This window comes from Ceratotherium simum, chromosome 6 (assembly GCF_057802395.1).
Source record: "Ceratotherium simum simum isolate JZ-2026a chromosome 6, ASM5780239v1, whole genome shotgun sequence".
NCBI classification, from domain to species: Eukaryota; Metazoa; Chordata; class Mammalia; order Perissodactyla; family Rhinocerotidae; genus Ceratotherium; species Ceratotherium simum.
The window spans coordinates 73894133-73911459 of record NC_141905.1 but is presented as its reverse complement, the minus strand read 5'-3'; the positions used below and the strand labels follow the sequence as shown (position 1 = coordinate 73911459).

General features: G+C 33.6%; 1 protein-coding gene across 4 annotated transcripts in view; it reads right to left on the bottom strand.

Annotated features, from left to right (window-relative positions):
* The window catches only part of ATRNL1 (attractin like 1), a 773536-nt gene that overhangs the window by 615162 nt on the left and 141047 nt on the right, over positions 1-17327 (bottom strand). For all 4 annotated transcript variants that reach the window (XM_087432666.1, XM_087432665.1, XM_087432664.1 and 1 more), the window contains 3 exons: positions 4601-4685; positions 3141-3349; positions 1985-2103 (listed from right to left, as the gene is read on the bottom strand). In XM_087432666.1, the coding sequence (XP_087288792.1) occupies positions 1985-2103; positions 3141-3349; positions 4601-4685 (413 nt within the window). The remainder of the gene's footprint in view (positions 1-1984; positions 2104-3140; positions 3350-4600; positions 4686-17327) is intronic.

Genomic DNA, 17327 nt, shown 5'->3' with positions numbered 1-17327 from the left:
CCTAATGAACCAGATGTACGTTAGTATACAGACTATGAAGAGTAACCATTACACTACTGATCTTCACTCTAATATATTTAGATGTAAATTTAAAATGAAAATCTGTGAGAAGTAAGCAGGTTATTTGAGCTAGTAGAGCACAAAATATGCAACTTGCAGTAAATATGACTAAATAATGAAATAGGATATCCATGGACATCATTTGCACTAAAATCTCATAGATCTTTCTGTATCCATTAGCATTTGTTTTAGCTTAATCACCAGACATTCTGATAAAACTGTCTAAAAGACACATTACTTCAAAGTCTAAATTACAAGTGAGTACCATCTGCTCACTTATACTATCTCACCTAGTGCTTTCCTTGTTAACACATCATCAAAAATAAAATATAAAGCAAAAAGCCATTTTATAAAATGAATACCTGACAGCAATTTATATAACACAATTTTTGAGATATGCGTATTTTCATTTCGTGTAAACGTCTAAACACAAATTAACTCAGAGTTATCCAACAAAGCTTTAAATAAAATCTGCTTGCAATTTTTATCTAATAACATTCTCCATTTTAGTCCCTTATTCCCATGCTTTATCTTACTTAACTCCTATTTCCACATTACTCACTAAAATAACTCCCATTATATGAATATCAATGCAAATACAAAAAAGTAATTCAAATTTTCAAAGCAGAATCATGTCATACTAACATTAAAACTCAAATAAAATTGAAGTATATATTGTTATTAAAGCGACTTATATCACTGGAAAGTATATACCAACATAATATGTATGAAAGCAAAAGAGTTCAATCTTATGAGTCAATAAACTGAAAATTTTCCTCCGTTTTAAGTTTTGAGTATCATTTTAGAATAGAATCATACAACAAATATTTTGAGATATAACTGGTTACCGGAGAAAATTTTTAGATGATACAATAAAAAATTTTTATAGTTTTCAAACTCCCTTTTCTTTACTTTTCACCGCTGCCTGGTATCTTAAAAAATAAGTGGATACTTTGGTTGATTAATAAAAATTCAGAAAAAGAAAAAATAACATGTATTACATTTAGTTGGAAATCCAGATGAACACTATTTGGTTTTTTAAGCTATAGCCCAATAAAAGAATCTTTAATCCTACTAAATATGCTTTTTAATACTTTTTAAAATTTTTCTTTCAATTTGTTGACATCTTCTAAAAAATATGGGACATTTTGACACTACTCATTTCAAAGGTTAATTTTTGCTGCTAATTCCATTTCATCTACCATAAGTATTAATTTTATAATTCTTTCAATAGTCTACCTAAAGTAGAGTTTCTCAATCTCATCACCATTGACATTTGAACCACATAATTATTTTTTGTGAGAGGCTGTTCATGCATTGTAGGGTATTTAGCAGCACCCCTGGCCTCTACCTCCTAGATGCCAGTAGCAGCCCCACTGCTGTGACAACCAAAAATGTCTACACCCATTGCCAAATGTCTTTTGGAGCACAAAATTGGCTCCAGTTGAGAACCACTGATCTCAAGACAGAGAAAAGGAAAACTACCACTGTCAATCCCCCAGGTTGAACTTACACACAAAGTATTTAAACAAAACACTAGACCACATCACTATTAATGCATGTCTGACAAGAATCCTACAGAAATGATTTCAATACTTGCCTATATAATCCTGTTTCCATCAGCACAGAAGACAATGTTTACAATTACAGTCTTTTTTTTAAAATCAGTTTTGAAAGAATTTTCCCAGTCTCACTCATGAAAAGAAGTAAAAGTTACTAGATTCAAAATGGAATTTAGACTGACAAATTTGAGCCACAAACTACAGACTAAATTTACAATGTACCAAGAAGTAAGCGATTCCCTACATATTTTCTAAACGTCTTGATGTGTGAAGTGCTATTTTGTGCAGTGCTATTAAATGGTAAGCTAATGATTATAAAGCAGCAATGTTAACTACATCATCATTTACCCATAAATACTAACCATACTGCAGTTACTGTTTGCTGAAATGCATTTCTTGTCATCGCACCATTGGCACCCATTTGTATTGGCAGTACAGCTGGCACAATCTGCATATCTGTAACATCTGTCATCAGAAGTAGCTGTAATACCAATGGGAGATAGAACACATCAGGACGAAAAAGAAAATGTCACACTTCTTGATTCACACATTTTTAAATCTGTTTAAGAATCACTAAGACATTTTTAAACCATAAATTTGACCATGAGTATCAAAATAACTTCCTCAATATGAAGTCAACTTTGTAGTTTAATTGTAGTTTAACAGGGTTTTAGATACCTTCTACCCTCATCTCACTTATTCAACCTTAGGATCCTACAGCCATTTAAAATTTACACATTATGGAAGGGGAAAAAGACTTATAGGTATTTTACTAAACAAATGTATTACTATACATCTAAAAGAAAACATCATAACAAATACTGTTTATCATTCTTCATAAAGATATTTAGAGACATCTGAGTTATTATAGATTAGCAAAACTTGAAAATACATTTGTTAATTGTAGCATCAAAAATGGATAAAAGCCCCACCTATTTAAAAAACTGAATAATTTTTATCCAAATCATTCATTCATAAATATTTACTAGCAACTTTTTATAAATTAGATTTATTTATTCAATATTTTATAAGAAATATTAAACTAGAACATTAGTCATCAAAATTATAGAAAATTTTTTAACTTTATGGTCTGGTTTGGCAATAATTCAGGAAGGAAAAAAACTACCAAATGTAGAATAAATTACTTCACTTTATTTGTTTGAAGAACACTTTAAAGTGAAGAACTTTGAAGAACACAGTATTTCTTAGAAAGGATGTATTTGAAAGCATTTTTTACTTATATCAGAAAATAATTCACATATATATATGACCATGTTACATATAAAATATTATTATATAATATTACATACAGAATTCAAAAAAGACTAAAAAAAGCTAATAAAGATATTAAATTATTAATCACTGCTCAGTTCAAACACACAATTCCTAATTAGAGGATTATGAGTTTTTAATTTCTGAAAGCTACTAAGGTAATTCTTATAAGCAAAATGTATTTCTACTTCTAGCCAAGTATAGAAGTTTTGCGCCAGAGAGAAGGAAAAGAAAATAAAACTATACCTGTTTTAGGAGGGCACTTTGCTCTAAGAGTATTATTAATATTCCCAGATTCCCAAGATTCACAGTGATTTTTATTCCAAATACATTTTATCCCTGGACCAGCATTTTTACAAAGTTCTTCATCTCTGAAAGCCTTGCAATTTGGAGGCTTGTATACAAGAATATCATTAAGGAGCACACTAGAAAATCCTCCAAATATATACATGGACCTATTAGAAACAAGATAAGAATCTTAAAGAAACAACATTAAAAAAGAGTCTCTGTCTAAAAAATTAGTTTTAAAAATAAATTTAAATTTACATTTTACATTATTTTATCAAAGTAGGAAACAATTATTTTAGAAATAAACACTAGCTATACATAATAAGATATACTTTAGATTTGCTATCTAGAATTACAACTTTTGAATATAGACATAGAATTTAGATATTAAATACAGAATTCTTCTTACAGTGTTTTACTATGCTTTTATAAAATAAAAAGACCAAGAGTAAAATAATGAAAAATATTTTAAAATTTTCAATTTGGAAAGAAAAGCCCAGATAATTACTGAATTAATCAAAAGAGTATAATTTTTATTTCTAAAAATATTATTAATACAATAGAAAAGATCAGAAAATGCTTCAGTAATATTTTTTATTATTTAAAAGAAGTAAAATAAAAATTAACCAAACACAAATTGATCAAAGAGAAGCCTAGAGGTTTTATGTTTACCCTCTGAATTTCATTTACTACTATTTTGAAAGCCAACTGATGTCAGTAGTATTTTCATTGTGGTGAACTTGTACCTGCTTTGAGTATCATATTGGAGAATTATTACCTAATTAGAATAAGGTGGTAATAGAATAAACTTATAAAAATGTCATTATGAATTACAAATTTTAAGCTAATTAATGAGCTAGCATATTGTTTACTGTCACTTGGTCCACATTACCAAATTTTTGCTATAGAAATAGAAAAACCATAGTAACTTAAAGGAAGAAGGTAACTTAATGATCTTTCAGTCCAAGTTCCCAATGCATATAAGTTTATGAAAGTCCAGAGAGGTTAAGAGAATTGTCAGAAATTATGCATTTAGTTAATGACAGAATTAAAATGAGAATCTAATTCTTCTCACTTTCCTTGCTCTCGTTCACAGAAATATGGGCCTAGCCTTTCTATCATTTCAGTTTGATCTTTTTTCAGGAGGTCATTCATTATCTGATCTATGGAAAAAGGAAAGAAAGCGGGAAGATTTTCTTCAAGTATCTGAAGTTTTATCTCAGCACCTTTCCTCTGACTATTCCCCTGCCCCTTAAATATATTTAAACAAAAAATGACGGATATGGTTAATGAACCAAAATGTATTCCACAGTAGAGTAGGGATACATAAAATCCGATGTCATTAAGTATAAACAATAATTTTTTAAAAGAATAACAGAATATGTGGATAGTATGACTGATAAATGTATTTCTTTTACCCATTAATGACAACTGCAGAGTGTCCAAATCTGTTGACATCTCTATGAAGATTTGGTTTAGGTAATATTTTCCATTCATCACAAGCTAGAATACAGAAAACAGCAAAGCAGAAAATGAAATAAAAGAATAAGACAAATATGATAAAACAATCATTGGCCAAATTAAAGATACAGTACTTAAAATTAGGAAGCCTTTCATTAATTTTCCATGACCTACAATTTAGTTCTGTTACTCAAATAGCATTATTCCCGAAATAAAAATATCTTCTGTCTAAAATTCTCACAAATATATCTAAGTGTATGAGAATAAAGGAAATGAAAGGAAAGAAATCAGGAATACTTTATACTGGAGAAAAATTTCAACAACATATCTTTATTAAATAAATCAAAGTTCATACAGTAAAATACATGAATATCAATATTGGGTAAACCTATTAGAAAGTTAAATCACTAAATCAAATTTTACACGCACGTATACAAAATTAAATAGAATATATAATATTCAGTGAAAGAATGCCTAAAACAGAATCATCAAAATAAAATATTTAAATCACTTTAATGATTTGATATTTCAAAAGAATAGTTTTCATTTCATGTAAAGGAGAATAATTTCAGTTTCAAAAACCTAGACAAAAAAGTGACTAACCTAAATAATTCATGAGCTATATAAAGACACTGGGAAGAAAAATGGTTAGAGAAAACTGTATATCATTTCAACATAGCCTCAAAATTGACATATATCAACATAGATTTTTTTTTTTTTGAGGATGATCAGCCCTGAGCCAACATCCATGCTAATCCTCCTCTTTTTGCTGAGGAAGACCAGCTCTGAGCTAACATCTATTGCCAATCCTCATCCTTAATTTTTTTTCTCCCCAAAGCCCCAGTAGATAGTTGTATGTCATAGTTGCACATCCTTCTAGTTGCTGTATGTGGGACGCGGCCTCAGCACGGCCAGAGAAGCAGTGCGTCAGTGCGCGCCTGGGATCTGAACCCCAGCCGCCAGTAGCGGAGCGCGCGCACTTAACAGCTAAGCCACGGGGCCGGCCCACAACATAGATTTTGAGATGTCAAATGATTCAGTGTTCAGTAACTAGAGACAGTCTCAGGACAGTGTTTTAGATTTCATCATCTTAGGCCATATCTAAAGGCAAGTCTTCTAATAAAAGCACATAGGTGTAACGAGCTTTTAAAAACAAATTTACTTTATTTTTAGGTAGCTTAGAAGCCCTTTTGGAACAAGAAAATAATCTAAAATACCGTCACTTGTAAAAGTTAAAGTTGTAATGAATTATTTATTTTCCTATTTAAGTAATTATTTCTATAACACTAGTAAAAAAAATAACAAATTTGGTTTTAATTCAATATTACTACTAATGAAGATCAAAGGAATTACAAAAACCAAAATCATAGTTTAGAAAATGAAACTAGAAGACTGAGAGCAATAAAATACATCTTGAGTTATATTTCCCAAAGTGTATTCTAAGGACCACAAATCCTCCCAAAAAAAGGGTATTCCTTAGTTTGTATAATCTCTCCTTTAGTTCACAAAGTACATTTGTCTATTAAATACTCTCAAAAGACAGAGTACAAAAGTCTAGAAGCCTAACTTTACTTAAGTCAGTGTTTTCCCAGTGTTTTATTCATAGAGGCACTTTTCACATAACACCTATTAATATTTCCAGGAGCCAACGCTCTGAAGATCACATTTTGGGAAATACTATCATAGAGGCCTATGCATAAGATTAACAGTCTGCCAATTTTACATGTTCGAGTTCATTTAAGAAATGTGCATTATATGTGTGTAGTACTACAAAACTTCCAAAGTGCTTTTGTCTACAGAACTTAAAATTGTCTTTGTAAGAATCCAGTGAAGTTGATTGAGTACGTATTACCATATGTTAGAAATGAAAAATTAGATCTAGAAGTTAAACAATTTACTTAAGGCCCATTTGACTCCCTTTGTTTTTCTATAAGTTATGTTTATGAATGTTTGATATTACAAAAGTATATTGATAGGATTCTGAAAGATTACATATTCCCATTTGGAGAGAAAGAGTGACCTGTAAAGGGCACAGGCTTTGAGAAAGAGAGAGAAATGTTAGAGACACCTAATGAGTTAGGGCAGATAGATTTCAATCGTTCCACCCAACTCTAACACACACTCACACATACATCCCATGGCCGCTGATTTATAAATTGCGTGTTGATTATAGTATTCCAACAACAGAATTAGAAACCTGAATATGCTTCAGAGATATGAAACAGCAAAGAGCAGGACTTCCAGAAAGTAGAGATTCCAGAAACAAGTTTATTATAAAAATCTCCAAAGAAGAAGAATCTTCAAGATCATTTTGGAACATCTGGAGTCCAGAAAACAAAGCGACCCAACAATCTGAGCCTACCTAGGACTAAAGGGTAAGTAATTTGGCCCAGTATCCAACACAACCCAGGCAGAAGGAGGGAAGGAAAGAAGATCGTCAGGATGAGAACAGAGAAAATACTCAGAGAAAAACATCTAAGAAGTGAGTTAGAGGGGCCAGCCCAATGGCTTAGCGGTTAAGTGCGCGTGCTCCGCTCCTGGCAGCCCAGATTCAGATCCCGGGCGCACACTGATGCACCGCTTCTCCGGCCATGCTGAGGCCACGTCCCACATACAGCAACTAGAAGGATGCGCAACCGTGACATACAACTATCTGCTGGGGCTTTGGGGGACAAAAAGGAGGAGGATCGGCAATAGATGTTAGCTCAGAGCCGGTCTTCCTCAGCAAAAAGAGGAGAACTGGCATGCATGGATGTTAGCTCAGGGCTGATCTTCCTCACAAAAAAAAAAAAAAAAAGAAGAAGAAGTGAGTTAGAAAAATGAGCTGAGAGAATAAAGACCAGCATTAACTAAAAATTGGGCTTTTTGAAGATTTCTTCTAACTCCATAAGTCACTCTCTTTTGGGAAAATGATGAAATTTTTTTCAGCACACAGAATAGTCTAAAGAATGGCATTACAAACACCTATGTACCACTACCCAGATCTGCCAAACCCAATATCTTACCATCTTACTATAGATTTTTTAAAGAAAGAAAATATTACAGACCTGATTGAGGTTCCCTGTGCACTCCCTCCCCAGTTCAAGTTTCTTTATGTCTTCCTTCTTTGGATTAAACCACTATTCTATATTTACTTATTAATGTTTTTATATTTATGATACATATAAACTATTTTTATAGATTGTAAAACTTTATATTAATATAAATGATATCATACAATATAGATTCCTCCACAACCTGCTTATTTTGTTCAACCCAGTGAGTTTTGCTTTTTGGTTTTTTCACCATTTTAACCTTTTTTAAGTGTGCAATTCAGTGACATTAAGTACATTCACAATGTTGTGCAGCCAACACCACCATCCATCTCCAGAGCTTCCTTCATCTTGCAAAACTGAAACTCTGTACCCATTAAACAATAATTCCCCCATTTCTCTGTCTCCCCAGACCCTGGCAACCACCATTCTACTTTTCTGTCTACAAATTTGACTACTGTAAGTATTTCATATGAATGGAATTGTATAGTCTAAGTCCTTTTCTGATTGGCTTATGTCCCTTAGCATGTCTTCAAGGTTCATCCATGTTGTAGCATGTCAGAATTTCCTTCCTTTTTAAGCCTGAATAATATTCTATTGTATGTATATATCACATTTTGTTTATCCATTCATCTATCGATGGACACATGGGTTGCTTCTAATTTTGGCTACTGTGAAAAATGCTGCTATGAACATGGGTATACAAATATTTTTTCCTGTCCCTGCTTTCAATTCTTTTGGGCATGTGCCCAAAGTGGAACTGCTGAATCATATGGTAATGCTATGTGTAACTTTTTGAAGACCCTCCATACTCTTTCCCATAGTGGCTGCACCATTTTACATTCCAACCAGCAGGGCACAAAGGTTCCAATTTCTCCACATCCTTACCAATGCTTGTTATTTTCTATTTCATAATAATAACCATCCTAATGGGTGTGAAGTTGTATCTCAATGTAGTTTTATTTACATTTCCCTAAGGATTAGTGATGTTGAGCATCTTTTCATGTCCTTATTGGCCTTATGTATATATTCTTTGGAGCAATGTCTATCCAACAATCCATGTAGATTTATGCATTTATGTGGTGCTATATATTCATTTTAACCATGTATAGCATTCCATTTTACAATTACACCAAAACACATTTATCCATTAAACTGTTTATGGTCATTTAGCCTTTTCCCTGATTTTCTCTACCACAAGTCATGTTGGTATGTTCCTTTTTTATACACATCTTCTTGTGCACATTTTGAGAGTTTCTCCGGGTAGATTTCTAAGAGGAAAATTACTAGGTTTAAGGAAAGACACGACTTCAATTTTACTTGATTTTGCCAATTTGTTCGCCAAAGTAGTTGACTTGAACTCACACCAGCAGTGCATAATAATTTTTATTTCACATTCTTCTCCAACATGTGGCTCTATCAGACTTTTTAATTTTTACCAGTCTGACGAATGGTTTTATTTTGCATCTTTTTCCCATTACTGGTGAGATCAAGCATCTTTTCACGTTTATAGGTTATTTTTTTTTTTACTCTTCTGTAAAATCACTGTTCAAGTCTTTTGGCCATTTTTCTATTTGATATTTGTGGCTTTTTTTAATAATTTAAAGAAATTTTTATTAAATGTTGCTGGTGATACGCATTACCATATCTTCTCCTATACTGTGATTTGTCTTTTCACTTAGTTTATGAAGTTTTATTTTACAAAAAGTTTGTACACTAATTTGGTCAAATTTATTGTTTTCCTTATGATTTATTCTTTTTATTTTTAACTCAAGATTTTAAAAATAATCTCTAATTTTCTGCTAAAGGATATAGCTCGGCTTTTACTATTTTGACCTTCAACCCATTTGGAACTTATTTTTGCATTGCTGCAGGGATCTAATTTAATATTTTCCACATTTCCCAGATATTTCTCAGTGTATTTCCACACCAATTTTCCCAGAATCATTTTTTGAAAATTTATCCCTGACCCACTAATTTGTGACCATTTAATTACTGTACTGCTGTGGTTTGTTCTTATTTTGCTTGTTTTTAACTGAAGATATATAAGTGCAAATTTTAAAAGTCAAATAATCCCACAAAGTTTATCACAAAAAAGTCCCCTGTTCTCTACCTTCCCAACGCTTAGTCCAGAATCACAGAGGTAAGCACTTTCAATTCTAAATAAAAAGTTAGAAAGAGTTTGTTTTGGTATTTACCTCCTTATTCTAAATGGCAGACTTAGTTCTTAGTTTCACATAACATCTCTGACTTCATTCTTTAGAAGATGAAGATTTAACTCTTATTCAGACACACACACAAATACTTCCCCTCCCTCCATCTTCCTCATATATTTATATTATAATTTTGTTTAGATCAATATTCAGTATTTATTATATGATATTATTTGCAGATAAACCATGTAGCATACTATGATTACATTTTTATTTTTGAACAACTTTTTACTTTCCCTGCAAATTATATTTTTCACTTAGGTTAGGTGTCCACATATCTACTGCTAATTCATCCCCAACTCTTTGCCAGATGTATACGTCTCATCTCAGTATTTTCTACTATACCAAGTTATCTATGAGTTTCATTTACTTCTTGAAGACATCCCTCCTAAAACTCCATCTTTATTCTCCAATCTAAACATGCTGCTCTCTAGGCCTGCTACATTATCCTAAGGATTCCCTTCACATCTCCCCTCTGTTATGTATTCTATTTCTTGGATTTTAATTTTTATCTGTTTTAATTTATTTATTTAATCTCATATATCAGTAGGAGACAAAATTCTACAGCTTCCAGAGAAAGTGTACACTGGAAGTAAATTTTTGAGACCTTGCAATTCTAAAAGTGACTTTATTTCCCTGTAGTACTTATATGATTATTTGATTGGATTTAGAATTCTAACTTGGAAAGCATTTTCAGATATTGAAGGTATTACTCCACTATCTTCTGGCTTCTAGTATTGCTCTTGCAAGGCCCTATGCTATGGAGTCCAATGACTTATTTGGACTATTTCTTTTCTCTCTACATAAGCTTTTAGGGTCTTCTTTCTATCTTCACTTTTCATGATGTGTTTTGCTGTGAGTCTTTTGTATTCATTTTTCTGGGGCTCAGTGGGATCTTTCATTCTGAAAATTCATGTACTTCAAACTTGGATATTTTTCCTGAATTACTCATTTGATAATTTTCCTCCTCATCTAAAATTTTCTGTTCTTTATTTTTGTAACTCCTATTACTCAAACATCGAACTTTCTGTAATAATCATCTAAATATCTTATATTTTATCCTATTTTACATCTGTTCTTTGTTCATAATACTTTTGGAACATATTCTTGACTTTATCTTCAAATCATCTATTAATTTGTTATCCTAATTTTAATTTCAAAGACCCTATTTTTTTGCTTTCTGATCTATTTTTAAAACTCACATTTTTGCTTCATGATTGTAACACCTTCTGTCCAAAAAGACTTAAGCTATGATTTCCTCCCAGCATTATCTCAATTTCCTCTAATTTCTAAATTTTTCCTACTTCTTTGATATTTTGGTAAAATTTAGTAGCTTTTTGCAAATATCTAAATAATAACTAGCTGCCCTTTCAAATTTAGGTGTGAGCACAACACAACTGATTGGAAATTTTGTGCTTGGGTAAGACATCTTGACTGTCAGAAGTCTATTTTTTTTTTTTAACGTTCCCTTTTTTCCCCCCAATTTTATTGAGAAATACTTGACATATAGCACTGTATAAATTAAAGGTATACAGCATAATGATTTGACTTACATAAATTGTGAAATGATTACCACAATAAATTAACATCCATCATCTCATATAGATACAAAAATTTAAAAAGGATAAAGAAAAAAATGGTTTTTTCCTTGTGATGTGAACTCTTCAGATCTACTCTCTTAACAACTTTCATATGTACCGTACAGCAGTGTTGGGATTCTGATTAGGTGGAGCCATTTCAGTTGGAGACCTCCAAATGTCAGTTTTTGTACATGCTTTCTCTTATCTGATTCTTTCAGTTAAATCCTCCAATCTTCTGCCTATAAGCTATAAACCTGGCTAACAGTATTCTGAACCTAAGTTGAAGGAAGGAGAAAGAGGTTTCATTCTTAAGTATGTATACTTGCACTTAATCCCACTGTTTCCAAAAGAGTATTTACACCCTCAGCCATGTTCTGCTAACCTTAAGTATAAGGTACCTGGGTCAACATCTATAGAGAGTAAACCTTTGTCTTCCAGCAGAGTAGAAGAGAGGCAGGTACTCATGTGCACAAGTTGAGGAAGGGGATCTGGGGATTTAACAGCTAATTGTATAGGTTTCTAATCAAATTTTCTGTTTTCAGGCCCACGAGCATCTCCATTTTCAGAAGTACTTAATAATACCAATAAAAGAGAGATAAACAACACCAACTCAACTCCCAAAAAAATGGGGAGTACTGGGAGCTTGTCCAAGACCGTGAAATAGTGAGATTTAACCCATCAGACCACATATATACTGATCAAATTACACAGCTAACATAAATGAGCAAGGCTCAAAACTCAAAAGCATTTGGCTTCCAGATTTTGTTCATTTTAGTGAGTTTCTTCCTATTAAGGCAATATTTGTTTGCACATTTAAAACTGTACATCCCAGCTTAGTAACCATTCTAAAGGTCAGGGAGTTATCTTCTGAATGTTCTCCAAGCCACATTTTTTTCATAAACTATGTCTTGAAAAATAAAACCAAGAGTGAAAGATTAACTTGAGTGTTTCAATCTAAAGAAAGAAAGACTGAGAATTCAACTGTTTTTAACTAAGAATAGGAGGAAAGTATATAAAATTTAGGTTAATGGATTTAGGTAAGACCTAAGAAAAAGGATCATCACTATTTAAGGAAATCAACTTAGATGTAATGAAGATCCAATGACATTATGGATATAAAGTTGAATAAGACTGAGTTCCTCCTCTTGAGGAATAACAATAACAATAGGATGTGATAAGTATTAAGAGAGATATATAAAGAGTGCTATGGGAGCCCAAAACATAAAAAGCACATAGTTGCTGCTAATAGTTAAACATTTAAAAAATTACTATAATAATATTTTATAAAATAAACTGAAGAATTCATAAAACCTTTTATGGTATTTTTAAATGGGAAAAGTTTCCTAAAATAAGTGGTCGTGACCTTTTACCTAATAAAATAATATGCTAATTGCTTATCAGTGCTATGTAATATTTAATTCTAAAGACAATTCTGAGGAGTAAATATTTTTGTCACCAAGTTTTAGATAAGGAAACAGAGTCTTTAGAGGTTAAGTAACTTCCTTTAACTTAAATGGCAAAATCAGCATTCAAAACCAGATCTTCTTAACTACTACACTATACTGCCTTACTACACCATCAAAATGTCCTTTTTGATACAAACATCAACTTCATGAAAATTTTAAAATAATAATTTTTTTAAAGTACACAAGTTCCTGCAGAAGAAAAACATTACAGTAAAATAATAACAATTTAATTATACACGAGAGCAATCAATTCAGACAAATAATAATACAATGCAATTCTACTCCTAGAAGTTCTTTGCCTTTTAACATATATGCTAGTAGGAAGTGAAGGCTGTATTACTATCTCCAAGACATCACCTTCAACTATACTACAAGTTTTAAAAGAATTACATACAATATTTGTGAGAGACATTGGTGCTGTTCAACACACATTCCAGTTCTCTTTCTTCAGGCCCATGGTAAAATTATACTCCCACACTCTCTAGAAATTTGATGTGACAATATGATTTTTTTTAGCCAATGAAGTGCAAGCTAAAGTGACACTTGTATTTCTGGATGGAACCATTTGATTACCAATGAAAGACAGTACAATTTCAGTCTGGATCCCTAAGTGATGACAATGAGCAGATTTGCCCTCCCAACCGACACTAGACATGCATCATGAGTGAAAAATAAACTTTTATTCGTCTTAATCCTCTGAAGTTTGGAGATTTGTGGTGGACATGGATATGTGCTGCCCAGATTATCATTCAAGGAAGGAATTGTCTGTTTTGTTGGGAGTGCTGTCAGTGAATAGTCATCGGCTACAAGCTACCTCAGGAATTGCCTCAGTATCAGAGAGCCACTTCACTCAAGGCCACATCTTTCCAAGGATGACCCACAAACTGATCACTGTGGGGTTTTAAAGGCCCTTCCCTTTCAGCCCAACATAGGACAACTCTGACCAACAATTTTGCATCCAGAGTTCCTTGTGGAATTGACTAAACTGTCCATCCAGCATCATAACTCAACTTCTCCCTTTGTCCAATCCTGCTTCCTCCTCTCACCTCTTCCAAAGGCATCGATCTTAAGAGTACTCCCAACGAACATCATGAATATTAAACTCGATCTCAGAGTCTGCTTCCCAGAGAACCCAAACCATGACATGTGGTGTCAGGAGTGGTACAAGAAAGCAGGAAATGAGATGATGTTTGAGAGCTGAATCACATGCTGCCAGGCTAGCAATGAAGAACCCATCATTAGTGGTAGGTGGAGCACAGAAAGCCCCTGGCACAAGGTGGCCATCAATTATTAATACTTAAACCAACGGTAAGTTAGGAAGGTATGCGCATGAAGGGAATACTCTAGCAGGTGTGAAGCACCAGATGTTTGAAAAGTATGAGGAAAATGGTAATTACTAATACACTGGAATTGCATATCTACTGCTTAGCCCCACTGAGCTCTCGAAAAAGATAATGAAAGGCTGAGAATGCCAGAGGGCCTCCTTAGTACCATATATAGAGGCTGCCAAACATAGAGGTTCTGCAAATTAAAGAAGATCTGCTATTCCAAAGTCAAGCCCCTAATAGGAAAAGAATAAGACCCTGATACATGGGATGGGGACATGTGAGTTGACGAACCCAAAAATTTCCCCAAATTTTGAATTTCCAAATTTTCCTGAATCATCTGAGACTGCAGAAGAGGTCCACCCTATCCTAATAAGTGATAGTACTTGGCCTTGCTTGAACACAATGCAGAGGCTTCTCTCCAGCAACACCTGTGCCCCCAGCTCAGAATCTGCTCATACCTTCCCTATTGGCTACAGGGCTTAAACTTGGCTCAGCATAACTCAGCCAGGTACAGGCTGGGACTGTTATAGAAAGAAAAATACTATACCCCAAAGGATCTATAAGACCTGGACAGAATATACTGAGAGAAGTTAGGGGAGTACACGTGGTACTACATACTGAGAGGAGCTTGATCAAAGGGGCCAGAACCTTATATTGGATTAGGGAAAGTTTATTGATTTGAAAGCACTCTCGCAAAGTGCAGGATTTATGCCCTGACAAGGACCCAGGAGATGGTGTGAACTCACTATTAAAATGACTCCTATGCACAGCAAAGGAAACTGCCAACAAAATGAAAAGATAACCTATGAAATAGAAGAAAATATTTGCAAATCATATACCCGATAAGCAAGTAACATCCAAAATACAGACAGAACTTACATATCTCAATAGCAAAAACCAAATAAGCCAATTTAAAAATGGGCAGAGGAACTAACAGACATTTTTCCAAGGAAGACATGCAAATGGCCAACAGGCACACGAAAAGGTGCTCAACATCACTAATCATCAGGGAAATGCAAATCAAAACCACAGTGAGATATCACCTCACACCTGTTAGAATGGCTATCATCAAAAAGACAAGCAATATCAAATGCTGGTAAGGATGTGGAGAAAAGGGAATACTTGTGCACTGTTGGTGGGAAGGTAAATTGGTGCAGCCACTATGGAAAACAGTATGGAAGTTCCTCAAAAAATTAAAAACAAAACTAGCATATGATTCAGCAATCCCACTTCTGGGTATATATCCAAAGGAAATGAAAACAAGATATTGAAGAGATATCTGCATTCCCATATTCATTGCAGCATTATTCACAATAGCCAAGATATGGAAACAATTTAAGTGTCCCTCAGTGAATGAATGTATAAAGAAGATGTGGTGTATAGATATAGATACAGATATAGATAGATATAGATATAGATAGATAGATATATCTACGATGGAATATTTTTCAGCAATGAGAAAGAAGGAACTCCTGCTGTTTGCCACAACATGGATGGACTTTGAGGGCATTATGCTAAGTGAAATGTCAGACAGAGAAAGACAAATACTGCATGGTATCACTTATATGTGGAATCTAAAAAAAAAAGTCGAACTCATAGAAACAGAGAGTAGAAAAGTGGTTGCAATGGGCTGGGGGTAGGGGAAATAGGGAGAGGATGGTAAAAGGGTACAAACTTTCAGCTATAAAATGAATAAGATCTGGGGATCTAATGTACAACATGGTTACCACAATTGATAAACACTATATTATATAATTGAAATTTTCTAAGAGAGTAGAACTTAAATGTTCTCACTAAAAAAAAAAGATAAATATGTGAGGTGATGGATGCATTGATTAACTAGATAGGAGGAATCTTTTCACAATGTATACTTATTGATAGAAGTATCAAGTACATAATCATCATGATGTAAACTTTAAAGATTTTACAATTTTATTTGTCAATTATACCTCAATAAAGCTGAAAAAAGAAAAAAATATGACTCCTAGAAACATGGAAAAATATAGCCCATGCTAAGAAAGATCCAAATGCCAGAACTGTCATAGCAAAGAGTAAGGGCATAGATTAAAAGTCTAGGAATGTGGGCATTCTGGAGTGGATATACTATGTAACGTCAGAAAATCCACCAGGTCACTATATCTATGTGAAGGTCCAGAGGATATGCTATTACCAAAGCCATGAAGAATATGATGGTGAGAGGGACACTAGCATCTCTAAGAATGCGGTCGCTCTCTTCCACAGGCCAAAGCTGATGGTAGGAGAAACTGTAATAGAACTGAGCTCAGTGATGGAGACAGTAGGACAATAGAGGCCAACCAGTGACACTTAACCATCAGAATCCAATCCAAGTAGAGGGCAATTATTGTAATAAGCAGCAAGGTTGGCGTGTCAGTCAAGGGGACAGACCTATTGAGAATTATAGAGATGTTTAACAGAATACAGCATCCCTAGAAGCAAAATAGATAAGCAGCCAACAAGGGTATACCTAACTTCTTCATCAGAAGAAATCAAGGATGCATGATCAGGAGGCTGATGGTAGATTTGTAATAAAAACTCACAATTTATTGCTCAATTTCTGGACTTGAGCAAAAAAACAAATGAATCCAGGGCTAATATATTTAAAATTCTGGGTCCCAGGAGGGAGGACCCTGCAATACCACAGCAAGGGTACATGGTAATAATTCCCCTAGTTCTTCCTCAAAGGCACCCGTGGTCATTCCATTGAGTAACTCTAGCCTATGGAAAAAGGTAACACAAACATTTCAAGTACCATTAGACACAAAGTCTGAGTTGACACTGACACTTGTAGATATAAAGTGTCATCATGGCCTCTCTTTATAGTAGGGATATATGGCAATGAGGAAATAACTGGCATCCTGGCCAAGATCTTGCCGAAAATGAGTGACTGGGTCTGCAGACCCACCAGTGGTCATGCCGTGGATGTATAATTGAAACAGACATTCTTGACAAATGGCACAACCCTCACAATGGGTCCTTAACTATCACAGTGGAAAAGATCAAGTGGAAGCCTCTGGAACTGTTACTCCCTGAATAATATAATAAAT